This window comes from Somniosus microcephalus, chromosome 14, assembly GCF_052327205.1.
Source record: "Somniosus microcephalus isolate GS21.2 chromosome 14, FLI_Smic_1.0, whole genome shotgun sequence".
Taxonomy (NCBI): Eukaryota; Metazoa; Chordata; class Chondrichthyes; order Squaliformes; family Somniosidae; genus Somniosus; species Somniosus microcephalus.
In genome coordinates, this window is record NC_141000.1 from 88,244,989 (window position 1) to 88,263,167 (window position 18,179).

At 43.5% G+C, this 18,179-nt stretch overlaps 1 protein-coding gene across 1 annotated transcript in view; it reads left to right on the top strand.

Moving 5' to 3' along the window:
- Positions 1–18,179, top strand: part of LOC147107670 (suppressor of tumorigenicity 14 protein homolog) — a 157,896-nt gene that overhangs the window by 124,288 nt on the left and 15,429 nt on the right. The window contains exon 16 of the mRNA XM_086006894.1: positions 4,389–4,572. Coding sequence (XP_085863020.1) covers positions 4,389–4,572 — 184 coding nt within the window. The remainder of the gene's footprint in view (positions 1–4,388; positions 4,573–18,179) is intronic.

Sequence of the window (18,179 nt, forward strand, 5' to 3'; positions counted from 1 at the left end):
AATCGGCCCCTCGAGCCTGCTCCGCCATTCAATAAGATCATGGCTGATCTGATCCTAACCGCCAATCTACTATCACAGAACCATCTCCTGAATCTAACAGAATTAGACACACGAAATAGGAGCAGGATCAGGCTACACGGCCCCTGGGCCCGCTCCGCTATCCACAGGGCCATGACCGATCCGAACCTAGACTCATGTCCAAATTCCTGCCCGCTCCCCGTAACCCTTAATTCCCTTTACTTCTAGGAAACTGTCTATTTCTGTTTTAAATTTATGTAATGATGTAGCTTCTACTGCTTTTTGGGGCAGCATATTCCATGGACCTACCACCCTCTGAGTGAAGTAGTTCCTCCTCATCTCAGTTTTGAAAGAGCAGCCCCTTATTCTAAGACTATGCCCCCTAGTTCTAGTTTCACCCATCATCGGGAACATCCTCCCCGCATCCACCCGATCCAACCCCTTCACAATCTTATATGTTTCAATAAGATCGCCTCTCATTCTTCTGAACTCCAATGAGTAGAGTCCCAATCTACTCAACCTCTCCTCATATGTCCATCCCCTCATCCCCGGGATTAACCGAGTGAACCTTCTTTGTACTGACTCGAGAGCAAGTATGTCTTTTCTTAAGTATGGACACCAAAACTTTATGCAGTATTCCAGGTGCGGTCTCACCAATACCTTGTACAACTGAAGCAATACCTCCCTATTTTTATATTCTATCCCCCTAGCAATGAAAGCCAACATTCCATTGGCCTTCTTAATCGAGTAGTGGCAGTTTGGAGAACTACCCCTCCTGACTAACTCGGCCACCGCGGGAGACTCGGACTCGGCAACATTGCCGGTTATTGAGGTGTTGTTTTCGGAGTGAGAATTTTGCCGGTTAATAGAGAATTCCGTATATTTAGGTGCCGTTTAAACGAAAGTTTCCTGTATTTTCATAAAATGCACTTAAAACCATGTATCACAAGTGATTTTTAAAAAAGTATATATTTTATGTTTTGCCTTAACGCCAACAAAATTCAGTACTGGGCGGGTTAATTTGTATTAGAGCAAAAAGCTAAGAGTTAAAATTTTTAAAGGTAATAAACAGGTTCCAGTTTACATGGACTGAACAATTTCCTTCTGCCTTTGAGCACTGCATGATTTAGTTAGGACATTCCTTCTAACTCCAGGCAATTAGTGGTGTTTACATGGTGCAGCTTAACCTAGTCACTACCCTAAAAACCCCAGCATCAATATGTGGGTACAATAATCCCCCTAGCCCTATGTACTAATTCTGTAATTTTCAGTTCTATGCACCCTTTGTGTACCATTCTTCAATTGACAATAAAAATGGATGCTGTTGAATTGTGGCTGCGCATGTAAAATGCACAGGAGGTAATTTTAACTCTGGGTAATAGTGTAAACAGGTGATATCGGATCAGCTGCCCGTTATTCATCTCTCTCGATGAAGTCAACAGAAATGAAGATCAGGAGAGTTGTATAACGGGCGACTGATCAGATAGCGTCTGTTTTACACTACCGCCCAAACTCCAAATTAACCCTTCAGTGTGGTAACTAGGGAACTCTGATTCAGGGAAGGAAGAGTTAAAAAGAAAATTACAGTTTTCATTTTGTTTTATTTCTCTTTCAAGGTATGTGCAGCTTTCTGCCACTCACCAAAGCAAATTGAAAAAGAAAACAATTGTAAATATTTGCTGGATGTATTAATTTCTCTTTCATCACTAAGTATGTAATGTTATCATGTATTTCCTTTCTTTTGGGATTTGAAGAACGTGACAAAGCAATAAAAGAAATGGCAGGCATACAATGAGAGAAGTTTGCTTGCTCCATTTTAGTTCTCAATAAGTAGAGCCAAAAATTGGTGGAGGATCATAGATAATTTGCTGTTGAGAACCAATTAATCCCTTGAGATAATTGATTGGTTTATTGGGGTTATCATTTGCAATCAGTATCCATTTCCTTCCTTACTGTATGACTCAGCTGCAAAAAGGACTGAGATACAATTGTCTTTCATTACTCAGCTGTACTTGAAAGGAATGCCTTCGCTGAGAAGGCCATATTTGGGTTTTCAGTCACCATGTGAGTTTCCCTGTTACAGAATACACAATGATCATTCTGTTTGCTGCTTTTATGTAGGTCAATCTTCAGTTTGGAACAAAAACAAGCATTCGCTATATTTCTAACATGTGCGTAAGGAGAATAGCTTTGACATTGACCCCGAGTTATTCCTATTCAGAAAGGGTTCAGAAACTTATCTGGTACAAGTATGCTACCCTCCAATGAGGACTTGCAACCTCTTTTGTCCCGTTGCAGTTTCCCCCATCCAGATCATACACATGTATAGTTAAAAGAAGGATCAGACAGCCTGCTGCCAGCCAAAGTCACTTACCCAGCCACAGAGAGATGCACAAGAGTGACACAGTAGAGACACGCTGGCTGATTTTTCATCACTCAGTGGGAAAATGTTCAGTCTTGACGCTATGCTTCCTCCATGGAGTGTGACAGAAAGGGGCAATGCACTGTACCCTCCACTCCATGGCACTGCACAATGATATTCATAACACCATTGCATTTCCAAGGAACTTTATTTATATGTAGAAGTGTAAGTGTTATGATTTTGTACTCCTGATATGGAGCTTTGTGTATATCAAGGACCAATCCAAAATGGTTGCGGAAGCACTTCTGGGGATAAATGGATGGAGGAGGGAATGACCCAATCTTGAGAATCCTAACACCAGTAGTTACAGTGTAAAATGGGCTGGTGCCCATTGAAAATCACACTTGATATCTTTACAGCAATTCAACTTTGTGGGCTTAAAGGTACAAGTCTACTTTAGCAGCAGAATAATTCATTGTGTGCTATATATGTGTTATAAAGTCCATCATTATAAAAACATTGAACTGTCTGACTTGCCTCGTGCAATGAGTAGGCACAGGGATGATGCACACAAAATGGAAGTGAAGCAAACAGGCAAGAAAATAGAGAAAATTACCTCAGACTCGGTGCTTTATATTCATGGCCATGTGCTTCTCTGACAGATGGATAGGCCTAGTCTGGGCGCTCGTGCCCTTAGAGATACTGCCGGCTATTTGTGAAAGAGTTGGGGAGGAGGAAAGAGGAGGACTGCCTTTGTCACTAAAGGATTTATGGCGATGAGGTCGGGTGGGTAAAGTCACTCAGGACCCTGTTTATTTCTCCTTTTCTCTCATGTGCCATACTCCTCCGCCTCACTGATGCTGTTAATTCAAGTCGCTGGTTTTCACTGCCATGTTGGGGTTTTGTATCGAAATAAGAGGGAAGTTCAGTTTCGGAAAAGGAGGACGTGGACAGAAACGAGCCTGTAGTGAGCACTGCACTTGTTGCTCCTGGTTCATTTCCTGTTAAGCAAATGGTTGATGGGGTGGAGCAGACCTGGGACAACAAATGGGCACATAATGTAAATTTAGGATAAAAACAGAAAATGCTGGAAACACTCAGCAGGTCAGGCAGCATCAGTGGAGAGAGAAACAGAGTTTACGTTTCAGGTCGATGACCTTTCGTCATAACTGGAAAAAGTTAACTCTGTTTCTCTCTCCACAGATGCTGCCTGACCTGCTGAGTATTTCCAGCATTTTCTGTTTTTATTTCAGACTTCCAGCATCCACAGTATTTTGCTTATGTAAATTTAGGACTTAATCAATTCTTCTTTACGTAAGGTGTAATAGAGCTATTAATAACGAATAACTAATTTTTATACAGAAAAAATACTTGTCTTGTGTTACAGGGAAGCCACAGAATTTTTAAAACATATGACAGAAGCAAAAAGGTTGAGAACCCCTGGTGTAGTGGATGCTCAATTTACCTCGCCTTGACTTTAGGCAATTTAAGAGAGAGTTTTTTTGTGCAGTACCATTCCTCACTATACCTCGACACCAACGTTCCCTCTAAGCTGCGTGGCCATGCAGCTCGCTGCGGACTGGATTTTTCAATGTTAAATTTCGCGCATGTGCAAAACTGTCAATGGGCACCTTAAAGGGGCCGCAAACCCCCCAAAAATTCGGGGGAACAGTGCTCAACGCCCATTTCTGATGGCATGTTTAAAATTATTACAAGCTACTTTTCAATAATATTGATATAAATCTTAATTGCAGGGAATACATAATACAGCCCTACATTTGAGTTTATAAATAAGCTTTTATCGTTGATTTATTGAGTGAAAATGATCAGCTTTTTAAAATAGTTAGCTTATCAAGTCAGTCAAACTGTGTGCAATTCAGGCCATCCACAGGAAAACAAACATTTGTACAATAGGAACACAAAACTGTTTCTGTCTGATCAGGTTTAAAGTTTTGGAACAGTTAATGTAACTTCATACAACAAAGAGCTTTTTTCTCTTTTAACACAGATTGTGGAAACCAACCCTTCCTTAGAAGTCGAATCGTCAATGGTATTGATGCAGAGCTTGGTGAATGGCCCTGGCAAGTCAGCCTCCACTTTGGTATCTTGGGGCATACCTGTGGTGCAACGCTGATAAGTAATTGGTGGCTTCTGTCTGCCTCACATTGTTTCCGAGATGCGAATTCATACAGGTAAGTGACAATCTAGATACTGCCAGAAAAAGAAAAATCTGCACCACAGTCTAGCAAGTTATATTTGGGTTGTTTAAAACTGAAAAGTTTGTAATTTGTTCAAGTATAAAATTTGGCCTCTCTTATTTAAAGGAATTGTTTTTGAAAGATATTTTTCTTTTTTGAAAGCAATGAACGTGTTGTTTATCATGCCTCATGAATTCATTTAGTTGTCAGGCACCATGCTCCTGCTTCCAGGTGCATCCTATATCACACAGAGTTAGGGGAATGTAGTCAGATTGGAAAATGGAAGGAATGAGGGCGGAAACACATGTCTGCAGCTTCCCACATTTGCATGCATCAAAAATGGTAGTCCTGGCAAAGATTGGGGAGCTCCAGAAGCTTTACCACCCCCCCACCCCTAACTAATTTAACATGCAGCAATTTAATAACGACAACACGGTCTTGGCAAGATAATCTTTCACACGTTAGTCACATAAACCATATTCTTGCTAAATAGCAAAAGATATTTAGTACAGGAAACTTTCTGGTATCCGGCACTGACGGGACTGAGCTGGTGCCGGTCGATCAACACTGCCGGAGAAATGAGCGCTATAGTTAAAAGATACGGAGCTTCTGAGCTCCGTCTGAAGCAACAATACCTGTTGCTTAGCAACAGACCCTGTTGCTTAGCAACAGCTTCAAAACAGTCGGCGCAGCTTGCAAACGTCTCTGTAGCTAAGCAATAGCTTCAGCTAGATGCTTGCAGAGCCACAAATGGAGAAAAAAAGCAACTAAAAGTAAAAAAAAGTTATCTGAACCGACTCCTGAATTTTGCCGGTGGATAGAGCATTGCGGATATTTAATCTCCGTTTAAACAAAAGTTTCCTGTACTCAAATGGGTTAACCTGAAGCCATCAAGACTTAACATACAGCTATTTTACTTTGGTTTAAGAGCGCTGGGGAGTCCTGCTTGGTCTTTTGCAAATGTATAATACCTAGCCACCACTGTTCAGCATCATTAAGAAGAGGAGTGTCAAACACATTTTATATGGTGGGCCTGATCCAATATCCTGGCACTTGACACAGGCCACATTCAGCAGAAGTTATTAAAATAGAAATAAAGATAAACCATATTAGTATTTACTTACAGTTAGATTTTATTTTCTACATGTAACTTTGACTACACTTCAAAACTACTTAATTGCCTGTAAAGTGCTTTGGGATGCTCTGAGCTCATGAAAGGTCCTAGATATAAAATGCAAGTTCTATTTACTGCCACCCAATACTCAGCGACCGCACTACATGTGAATGCAGGCGCCCGATAGAAAACAGCACTGACTAACCAATCATAGCTTTCAATGGCTGAGCAAACCCTTTGGTCGGAATTTTGAACAGAACTGGAGAGAGGAAAATAATGAAGAAAAAGTTGATAAAATATGTATTGGAATCTCCAGCAATGAGTTGCTTCTCACAATAAACAGAATTAGAAAAGTCCTCATTCGTGAACAGACCGCTCTTAAAGGAAGTGTGGTGAAACCAGAGGGAAAGTCAGAGTTGGTTGCTTCCATGCTAATAGCAACCACAGTGCTTTCTATCAAAGTTACTACTAAGAAAGAGTCTACCTGCATTATTCATTTAAAGGAGAGTTTTAGAAAGGTTTTACAAATTATAAACACAATGAAAATTCACCCCTATACCTCTGCTAATGCAAACCTATCTGTTCTTTCAAATTCCATCCAACCACTGGGCTGATCGTTTTGTACACTTTACCCAAAATCTCTTTCCTGATCAGCCAATGCCCTAATGGGTAGCAGCAGAAAACTTGCCAGTACTATGTGGTTTAACTGTGAAACTCCAGTATTAAACCTGTAAAAATAAGTTTTGGCTCTGCCAACCTACGGCTGACCTTTCTGGACTTCGGTAACTGGGCTGTGACCCTCTCGGAGAGAATTGTCACTCCACATCCAGAAGCTCCACTTATGTGGATTTCCCAGTAACTTGATTTGGAGATACAACATGGGGTTCTTGCCCTGCCTCTTCTCTACTTATTAACTTCTCCCTAGTAAGTTATCTGCTGGTCTACTGAATGGAATTCTTAAAATATACAGAAATGCACTTGCTTACTTCTAAAGGGCTAAAAAAATAAATTCAGTTGAAAATGCGATACAAAAAGTATTCATTTTTAACATGTTTGTAACTGAAATGGATGCTTCTTGGTACAGAATAAGTATAAGCAGAGAAATTAAGAGGCTTGGATGGAGAACTGACGGAATGGTTAGAAAAGAGGATTTTGAATGAGGGTTTTGAAACTAGGGAGCGAGGTGGCAAGGCAGAGGGAAGTGAGTAGAGAATTCCAGAGATTAGAGCTGTATTGGTTCAATGGTCGAGCAAAAGGATCAATGTGTTAAAAGAAATCCAGTTTTGGAGGAGTGATATAAGGCAGGGGGAGATTACTAAAGTAAGCTGTGGTGAAGACCATGGATTGATTTGGAAAACAAGCGAATTTTGAAAATCACGCTGGTGCTTGTTAAACCTGTGAAGCTTGGAGAGGACGGGAATTATAAGACTGTGGGATTTAGTGTGGGTGAGGATGTGAGCTGTGGCCTTTTAAATGAGTTGAAGCTTGTGGAGGCCAGATAGGCATTGGAGAAATAAAGCTTTGATGTGATGAAGGGATAGACTAGAGTTTCAATAGCAGAAGGAAAGAGATGAGGGGAGGGGAAAATAACAGGCAATATTACCGAGCTGGAAGAAAGCAGTTTTGGAAACAGGTGAGATATGGAGGAGGAAGCAGAGTTCGGGAGAACAACAGCCCCAATGTTACACTTCCTGACTCAGCTGGATATAGCAGTCAGGGAAGGTTGATGGAGGGGAGGCCAGCGATGCTGACGGGAACTGAAGAGGATGGCCTCATTCTTGTCACCATTCAGCGGGAGGAAAATTTGGCTCATTCAGGACCAAGGAAAGTATTTTTTGTACAATTATTGAAAAACTAAAGGGCCATTATTGGAGATAATTCAATAAATTTAATCTACTGATGACCTTTCATTTTTACATTTGTTGTGAATGATTAGGTAACTGATGCTTAAATTGTTATTAACTTCATTAATTCATGTGTTTTTGGAACAGCTGAGATTTGAAGTTAATAAGATAGGTCTACTTAACCTTTTTAAACCCCAAAAATAGTATTGTAATGATCTATACTTGAATAGTCTCAGATCAACCCATTTGATTTCTAAATGTTACATAAAATTACGTTGACTTGTTTCTGTGTTAAAATTTCATTCAGCCCAATCAGCCTGTGTTGTTGTTTATCCTCCACATGAATAGTAGTCTTAATTCCATTTGCCCACCCTGCGCTCCTACTTTTTGTCCTAAATCTTTTGCATTTAGTCTTGTATATGCCTCCTTGTTCTAGGCCCATCAAACACGAAAAACAGTCTGTTTATAACTACTCTGTCCCATCCCTTCATAATTTTAAACACCTCTATCAATTCACCCCATAATATTCTAATGAAAACAGCCCCAATTTTTAAAGTCTTTCTTTGTATTTGTATTTCCTCATACCATTCAGCATCCTAGTGAATTTGCGCAGCACCCTCTCTGTTGCCTGAACATCTTTCCTGTAGTGTGGAGTCCAAAACTGCAACTATGATCTTACTGATATAAAGATTCACCATATATCTGTTCCTCTTGCCATAAAACTGAGTATCCATTAGCTTTTTTGTTCCAATGGCCTTACCACTCAAAGAGTCGCTTTTAATATCTTGTGAACCTCAACCCCCAAATCTTTCTTCTGTTGCACATCAACTAGTCTTTCCCCATTCAAAGCTTAATTACTATTTTTTAAGCCAAAATGTACCACACTTACTGATACTGAATTTCATTTGTCCTTTTTTTGCCCATTTCAGCACCTTATCAGATTTACTTTTCCATTTGTAGTACAACCCTGCTAATATAACAATACCTTTTAAAAAAATCTTTAACCATATTGACTTTTTCTTAACTTCTTTTGTGTACATCAGTCTTCTCTGCATGTAATCCCTCCTTCAATAATGTTGTCACTCCTCCTTCTTTACCTCTTGTCCCAAATTTATTCCTTTTCTCATCTACCGCTATGTACTGCCAATATTTTTTAATTAAGGCATTCTTCTAAGTACTGCTGAAATGAAAATGAATGCGGGAAATCTGAAATAAACCCAAAAATGCACAGCAGGCATCAAAGAGGAAAATATTTTTTTGGATGGAACCCTTCATCAGATGTGGACAGGTCTGAAGAATAGTTGCACCTAATATGTTAAGACAACTTTCACTTTTAAATGTCTATTAACTTGCTGTAAAATTCCAGTATTTTCTGTACTCTCCCTGCCCCCCCGCTGCCCCCCAAGAATACTGTTGCTGAGAAATCGCAATATTCTAAATCAGGCCTTTACCTCGTGCTGTGTGGCACTACCACCATGCAAAATGGGATAGATTCAGAACAGATCTAGCAGCTCAGAACTGGGCATCCATGAGGCGCTGTGGGCCATCAGCAGCAGCAGAATTGTATTCCACCACAATCTGTAACCTCATGGCCTGGCATATCCCTCACTCTACCATTTCCATCAAGCCAGGAGACCAGCTCTAGTTCAATAAGGAGCGTAGAAGAGCATGCCAGGAGCAGCACCAGGTGTACCTAAAAATGCGGTGCCAACCTGGGGAAGCTGCAACACAGGACTACATGCATGCTAAAAAGTGGAAGCAGCATGCTATAGACAGAGCTAAGCGATCCCACAATCAACGGATCAGATCAAAGCTCTGCAGTCCTGCCACATCCAGCCGTGAATGGTGGTGGACCATTAAACAACTAACGGGAGGAGGAGGCTCCATGAATATCCTCATCCTCAATCATGGTGGAGCCCAGCACACGAGTGCAAAAGACAAAGCTGAAGTGTTTGCAACCATCTTCAGCCAGAAGTGCCGAGTGGATGATCCATATCGGCCTCCTCCTGAGGTCCCCATCACCAGAGAAGCCAGTCTTCAACCAATTCGATTCACTCCACGTGATATCAACAAACGGTAGAGTGCACTGGATACAGCAAAGGCTATGGGCCCTGACAACATCCCAGCTGTCGTGCTGAAGACTAGTGCTCTAGAACTAGGCATACCTCTAACCAAGCTGTTCCAGTACAGCTACAATACTGGCATCTATCCAACAATGTGGAAAACTGCCCAGGTATGCCCTGTACACAAAAAGCAGGACAAATCCAATCGGCCAATTAACGCCCCATTAGTCCATTCTCAATCATCAGCAAAGTGATGGAAAGTGTCGTCGACAGTGCTATCAAGCAGCACTTACTCACCAATAACCTGTTCACTGATGCCCAGTTTGGGTTCCGCCAAGACCACTCAGCTCCAGATCTCATTACAGCCTTGGTCAAAAGAGCTGAATTCTAGAGGTGAGGTGAGAGTGACTGCACTTGACATCAAGGTAGCATTTGACAGAGTGTGGCATCAAGGAGCCCTAGTAAAACTGGAGTCAATGGGAATCAGGGGGAAACCGCTCCACTGGCTGGAGTCATACCTAGCACAAAGGAAGATGGTTGTGATGGTTGGAGGTCAATCATCACAGCCCCAGGACATCACTGCAGGAGTTACTCAGGGCAGTGTCCTATGTCCAACCATCTTCAGCTGCTTCATCAATGATCTTCCCTCCATCATAAGGTCAGAAGTGGGGATGTTCGCTGATGACTGCACAGTGTTCAGTTCCATTCACAATTCCTCAGATAATGAAGCATTCCATGCCCGCATGCAGCAAAACCTGGATGACATTCAGGCTTGGGCTGATGTGTGGCAGGTAACATTCGCGCCACACAAGTGCCAGGTAATGATCATCTCCAACAAGCGAGCGTCTAACCACCGCCCCTTGACATTCAATGGCATTACCATCACTGAATCCCACACCATCAACATCCTGGGGGTCACCATTGACCAGAAACTTAACTGGACCAGCCACATAAATACTGTGGCAACAAGAGCAGGTCAGAGCTGGGTATTCTGCGGTGAGTGTCTCACCTCCTGACTCCCCAAAGCCTTTCCACCATCTACAAGGCACAAGTCAGGAGTGTGATGGAATACTCTCCACTTGCCTGGATTAGTGCAGCTCCAACAACACTCAAGAAGCTCGACTCCATCCAAGACAAAGCAGCCCGCTTGATTGGCACCCCATCCAGCACCTTAAACCTTCACTCCCTCCACCATCTGCCTACCGTGGCTGCAGTGTGTACCATCTACAAGATGCATTGCAACAACTCGCCAAGGCTTCTTTGGCAGCACCTCCCAAACCCACGACCTCTTCCACCTAGAAGGACATGAGAAATAGAAGCAGGAATAGGCCTTTCGGCCCCTCGAGCCTGCTGCGTCATTCAATAAGATCATGGCCGATCTGATCTTGGCCTCAACTCCACTTTCCTATGCGCTCCCCATAACCCTCGATTCCTCTGTTTTTCAAAAATCTGTCTATCTCCGCCTTGAATATATTCACTGACTCAGCCTCCACAGCTCTCTGGGGAAAAGAATTCCAAAGTTTCACAACCCTCTGAGAGAAGAAATTCTTCCTCATCTCCATTTTAAATGGGCGACCCCTTATTCTGAAACTATGCCCCCGAGTTCTAGATTCCCCCAAGGGGGGAATCATCCTGTCTGCATCTACCCTGTCAAGCCCCCTCAGAATCTTATATGTTTCAATAAGATCACCTCTCATTCTTCTAAACTCCAATGAGTATAGGCCCAATCTGCTCAACCTTTCCTCATAAGACAACCCCTTCAACTCAGGAATCAACCTAGTGAACCTTCTCTGAACTGCCTCCAATGCTAGTATATTCTTCCTTAAATAAGGAGACCAAATCTGTATGCAGTACTCCAGGTGTGGTTTCACTAACGCCCTGTACAGTTGTAGCAAGACTTCCCTACTTTTATACTCCATCCCCCTTGCAATAAAAGCCAATATTCCATTTGCCTTCCTAATTACAGGAAACTTTGGTTTATCCGGAGGTTAACTGTCCAGAATGCTCGATCCACCGGCAAAAATCAGGAGCCGTTTCATTAGGTTTTTTTTCTTTTTGTAGCTTTTTTTTCACCAGTCAGGCTCTGCAAGGTCTCGCTGAAGCTGTTGCTAAGCTACAGAGACGCTTGCAAGGTACGGCCGACTGTTTAGAAGCTGTTGCTAAGCAACAGGGTTTGTTGATTCACACGGAGCTGAAAAGCTCCGTATGTTTCAACATTAGCGTTGGTTTGTCCGGCAGTTTTGATGGGACGGCAACAGCTCGGTCCCGTCAGTGCCGGATATCACAAAGTTTCCTGTACTTGCTGTACCTGCATGCTAACTTTTTGTGTTTCATGTACGAGGACACCCAGCTCACACGACCACAGCATTCTGTAGTCTCTCTCCATTTAAATAATATTTTGCTTTTTTATTCTTCCTACCAAAGTGGATAACCTCACATTTTCCCACATTATACCCCATCTGCCAAATTTTTGCCCACTCACTTAACCTATCTATATCTCTGCAGACTCCATGGGCTGGACTTTCTCAGCCCTGAGGAGGCGGGTATGGAGGCGGGACTGCCGGTAAAGTAGCAGAAAGTGGGGGCGGATGGCAAACCCGCCCCCATCCCGCCTCCGTGCCCTTTTGCCAGGAGGCGGGAAGATATGCTGCTTCGGGTCCCCTCTCCTTGAGGTGGGAAAGGGATTAAATCCTTTTAACTGCCTGTTAACAGGTAGTTAACAGGCAGAAAAAAGGATTAGTCCCATTTTACCTTTTCAGGTGAAGGCTTCCCGACCTCGGAGAACCCCGCCGGGTTGGAGGAGTCGAGTAGGAGGTCGGAGGGGGTCGGAGGGGCCTGAAAGTAAGATGTAAAGGTGAGTGATGGGTGCAACTGTGGAGTGGTAAGTATGTAAGGTGAGTGTTAAGTGTTAAAATGTTCACTTACCTTGGTTTCTGCCTACAGCCTTCATCCGCTCTGGATCGGGAGTCCCGACATCTTCCTTGTCGATTTCACAGACTGGCTATTGGACCCTCCTAACCAACAGTCATCTGAAATCTACAAAGTTGAAAGGTTTGATGAGTCCTGAACACAAGGACTCATCAAACTACAGAGAATGTCAGTGTTTGACAGCTTCACAGAGCTGTCAAACACTGATGTTCTTCTTTCAAGAAGTCTTGACAGATAGCATGTCAGACGTTGATGTGCTCTGTCAGTGACTTCCCCCTAATTGGCCTGCTGAGCCCACAGGGCGGGCTTAACAAGGTCAATCAGGGGAAGATCCTGCTAGTTGGCCAGAAGACGATGAAGGCGGGACATAGACCCGACAAGCAGCAGTCCCGCCTCCAACTCGCCTCCATTCACAAAATCCAGCCCTTTGTGTCCTCTTCACAACTTGCTTTCCCATCTATCTTTGTATCGTCAGCAAATTTGGCAACAGTACTCTTGGTTCCTTCATCCAAGTCATTAAAATAGATTGTAAATAGTTGAGGCCTCAGCACTGATCCCTGTGGCACCCCACTACTTACAGTTTGCCAACCTGAAAATGACCCATCTATTCCGACTCTCTGTTTTCTGTTAGTTAGCCAATCGTCTATCCAGTCTAATATTACCCCTAACACCGTGAGCTCTTATCTTGTGCAGTAACCTTTTATGCAGCACCTTATCGAATGCCTTCTGGAAATCCAAATATACTACATCTACTGGTTCCCCTTTATCCACCCCGCTTGTTACATCCTCAAAGAACTCCAGTAAATTTGTATAACACGATTTCCCTTTCATACAATCAAGCAGAGTCAACATGGTTTTATTATGATTTTCTAAATGATCTGCTATTACTTCCTTAATAATGGATTCCAGCATTTTCCCAATGACAGATGTTAGACTAACTGGCATATAGTTTCCTGCTTTCTGTCTCCCTCCTTTCTTGAATAGTGGAGTTACATTTGCAGTTTTCCAATCCGCTGGGACCTCTCCAGAATCCAGGGAATTTTGGTAGATTACAACCAATGCATCCACTATCTCTGCAGCCACTTTTAAAACCCTAGGATGCAGGCCATCAGGTCCAGAGGACTTGTCAGCCTTTAGTCCCTTTAGTTTGCCTAGTACTTTTTCTCTAGTGATAGTGATTGTTTTAAGTTCCTCCCTCACTATAGCCCCTTGATTATTAATTATTATTGGAATGCCTTTAGTGTCTTCTACCATGAAGACTGATACAAAGTATTTGTTCAAAGTCTCTGCCATTTCCCTGTTTCCCATTATTAATTCCCCGGTCTCATCCTCTAAGGGACTAACGTTTACTTTATCTACTCTCTTCCTTTTTATATACCTGTCGAAGCTCTTACTGTCTGTTTTTATATTTTTAGCTAGTTTACTCTCATAATCTATCTTCTCCCTCTTTATTATTATTTTAGTCATCCTTTGCTGGTTTCTAAAAATTTCCCAATCCCTCTGGCCTACCACTAATCTTTGCAACATTGTATGCCCTTTCCTTCAATTTGATACCATCCTTAACTTCCTTAGTTAGCCACAGATGGTTCATCCTTCTCGTACAGTCTTTCTTTCTCACTGGAATAAAGCTTTGCTGAGAGTTATGAAATATCTCCTTAAATGTCTGCCACTGCTTATCTACAAGGGCAGCAGGTGCATGGGAACACCACCACCTCCAAGTTCCCCTCCAAGTCACACACCATCCTGACTTGGAAGTATATCGCCGTTCCTTCATCGTCGCTGGGTCAAAATCCTGGAACACCCTCCCTAACAGCACTGTGGGAGTACCTTCACCACACAGACTGCAGCGGTTCAAGGTGGCGGCTCACCGCCACATTCTCATGGGCAATTAAGGATGGGCAATAAATGCTGGCCTTGCCAGCGACGCCCACATGCCATGAACGAATAAAAAAAAGAGCTAATGTTAGCAGTGGCAAATTGATATGGCAGTAAGCCCACTGTATTGACATTCCAAAACTATCTCCCTTTCTGCTGCTTTTTTTAAATGGATGACAACCACCACCTAGTGGTCAATAAATAATGCTACCAACAATGGCTTTACATAAGCGGTGAAGAATATGAATAAACAATTAGTTTGGCATCATTCCACGTTATTAATAACTCTTAATAAGGTGAGTTGTCTGTTTATTTACATTTTATTATGTGTTATTCACTTGGAACAAACTCAGAAATTACTCTTATGATTTAACAACTCCAAATTCAGGAATCTTGAAAGAGTATACCTTTATATGTACAGTAATATCTAGGAGGTTTGTGAACAATCTTTGAACACTGATTAGAATTTAGAGAGTAAAACAGAATAATCTCCTTTTCATTACCTTACCTTTTCTCTTTTAGCAACTGCCTCGTTAAACCCCTCTCCCCACCCCTCCATCCTTACCTCTAACAAGAAGAGTGAAGAGCTCACTGATTTCTTCAGCATGAACATCAAAACCATTTCCCACCAAGCCAAACCTTCCCCCAGTCTCCCACCTCCTCTAACCCTGAAGTCCCATCACTTCAAGTTTCTCTCCCTATGCCCTTCCCAAGCTCCTCTCATCCATGGATTCCTGTTCCCTCAACCCAATTCCCACTAAACTCCTGATCACCCAGCTTCCCTTCCTGGCCCTCATGGTAGCTGATACAATGAATGGAAACACTCTCTTCTTCCCTGTTATCACCACCCCTCCTCATAAACTTACCCTTAACCTCCCTGTCTTGGCTAACTACTGCCTCATCTTCCTTTCCAGTCAAAGTCCTTGAGTATGCTGTCACCTCCCAGATCCATGCCAGATTTTGGTCACCCCACCTAATCTCTCCTCCTTTAGCTCAGCATCCGTTTTTCCTCATTAATCTGTGAAGCGCCTTGGGATGTTAAAAGGCACTATATAAATGCAAGTTGATGTGTTTCAACTAACCCTGGATAATATAAACTCATCCACACAGCTTGCGCAAGAAAACAAGTGTTGAATTAGTAGTATACCACACCACCTTCATAAAAACAGCAACGCAAAGAAGTTATATTTACCACAAAGTTGCTGTTATCAAATAAGTAATGTGTATTCTTTACTTGCATACTGACAGATGATTCCTTCTTCTTAGGCAGTCCCTCAGAACCGAGGATGACTTGCTTCCACATTAAAAATGAGTTTGCAGGTGACTGATGAGTCCAATGCGGGACCTACAGTCTCTGTCACAGGTGGGGCAGACGGTGGTTGAAGGGGCGGGTGGGTGGGGTGCTTGGGTTGACGTGCGCTCCTTGCGCTGCCTGCGCTTGGCTTCCGCTTGCTCCCGGCGAAGAGACTCGAGGTGTTCGGCGCCTTCCCGGATGTTTCTCCTCCACTTTGTGCAGTCTTGGGCCAAGGATTCCCAGGTGTCGGTGGGGATGTTACACTTTTTCAAGGAGGCTTTGAGGGTGTCCTTGAAGCGTTTCCTCTGCCCACCTGGGGCTGTCTTGCTGTGCCGGAGCTGCGAGTAGAGCGCTTGTTTTGGGAGTCTCATATCAGGCATGCGGACAATGTGACCCATCCATCGGAGCTGATTGAGCGTGGTCAGAGCTTCGAAGCTGGGGATGTTGGCCTGAGCAAGAACACTGACGTTGGTGCGCCTATCCTGCCAATGGATTTGCAGGATCTTGCGGAGGCAGCGTTGGTGGTACCTCTCCAGTGCTTTGAGGTGCCTGCTGTACATGGTCCATGTCTCTGAGGCATACAGCAGGGCAGGTATCACTGCTGCCCTGTAGACCATGAGCTTAGTGCCGGATTTGAGGTCCTGGTCTTCAAACACTGTCTTCCTCAGACGACCGAAGGCCGCACTGGCACACTGAAGGTGGTGATGGCATGATAACGTTAGTATATGTTAGTATGTGTTGGGAAGATCCTTACCAGAATCTGTAATGCTCGTTCCAACCTTAGTTCCTCGAGCTTGCTTTTAATTTCAGTTGCTGCTAATTGCTTATCTTGATTGTGCTTTAATGCTACACAAACAAAGGAAGGCACAGTCATTTCCTCGCTTTCTTAATGTCATTGAAGCATGTTGGGTTATTTTCTTCTTGGAGAGAAGTCATTGAACGCAAAAGTAACTCACTTTTGGGGATATGAGGTTTAAATTCCACATTGTTGCACCTGCTTTTCAGGCGTAAATCGGGTGCAAAAATAACAAATTTGATGGCCTACTGCTAAATTCATCCTGAAATTTACTTTTAGGCCTGTATGAAGCACAACATTGATTTAAATATTAAAATGAGGATCATGCACTTGAATAAGGTGTGGAAGCATCCAATTCACTGGATCTTAACCTCGACAGGAAGTCATTGTCTTAACAGTCAGGAAATATGCTGCAGAAAGGCTATTTAAAGGGATACTCACCTTCATTAAGGGAAGTCTCTGTTTGGACTTGATAGGCTACTAGAGAGTGTTCTGCTGATTTTTGATGGTATTTTTGGCTACTGTTTCACTGAACTCGGAGAGTGATTTTTGGGAGGTCCTGCACTGTGTCAAAGGATTGCCTTCCCAACATTGTTGCAATATGTGTATTCTGCATGGCCTGCCTTTGGAGCTGCGACATGAGGAGCAGGGGCTGCGGCAACTGCAGCAAGGAAGGCAGCAGAGGGCTGCTAGAAGAGGGTGATGGAGGAGTAGGCCTTACACCGTGAGGCAGTACAGGAACCGGATATCCTACCTATGCAGATATCAACTTTACAGATGAGCAGTGCGTCAGGCAACTCCGGTTCTCCAGGGAGGCAATGACTGAGCTCTGCCACATGCTCAACCAAGAATTGCAGCCCAGCACCAGGGCATCCACAGCACTGCCTGTGGCTGTGAAAATCACTGTGGCCCTGAACTTTTATGCATCGGGTTGCAACAGCCAATGGACGACCTCAGTAACATCTCTCAGCTTACTGTGCACATTGCAATCAAGAGGGTCACAGATGCCAGGAATTCATCACCTTCCCACTGGAGGCTAACAAGCAGGAGAAGACAGCAGTGGGCTTTACAAGAATTGTTGGATTTCCTCAGGTGCAGGGTCATCTATTACACCCATGTGGCCCTGCGTGATTCTGTATAAACCCTCTATTCTATTCCTTAAATGTGCAGCTTGTCTGCGACCATAGGCATTTAATTTATGCAGTTGTGTGTCTGGAATCCTGGCAATAGTCATGATGACTTCATCCTACGCCAGTCCTCAAAATCCCCTCTCCTCACCCAGACCATCGGGCTAGTGGCTGGCTGCTTGGGAACAAGGATGATCCCTGAACACCTGGCTCATGACTGCTGTCAGGAACCTGGAGACAGATGCACAGCATGCATACGATGAGAGCCATGTCAGAACCAGGGCTCTCATGGAGCAGGCTATTGGGCTTCTCAAGCAAAAATTCCAATGACTCGACAGATCTAGCGGCATGCTTCAAGATAGCCTGGAGCGAGTGTCAAGTTTTGTCACTGTGTGCTGCACAACTTCATCTTGGAAAGAGGGCAAGTGTTGGAGCCATAAGAGGAGGATGAAGTTGAGGAGGAACAGGAAGAAGGGGACCCGGAAGCTACGGCTGCAGAGGAAGAGCAAGGCCCAGGAGAGCTGCCTGCTGCCAGAGCTCTTAGGCAGCAACTGACTGAG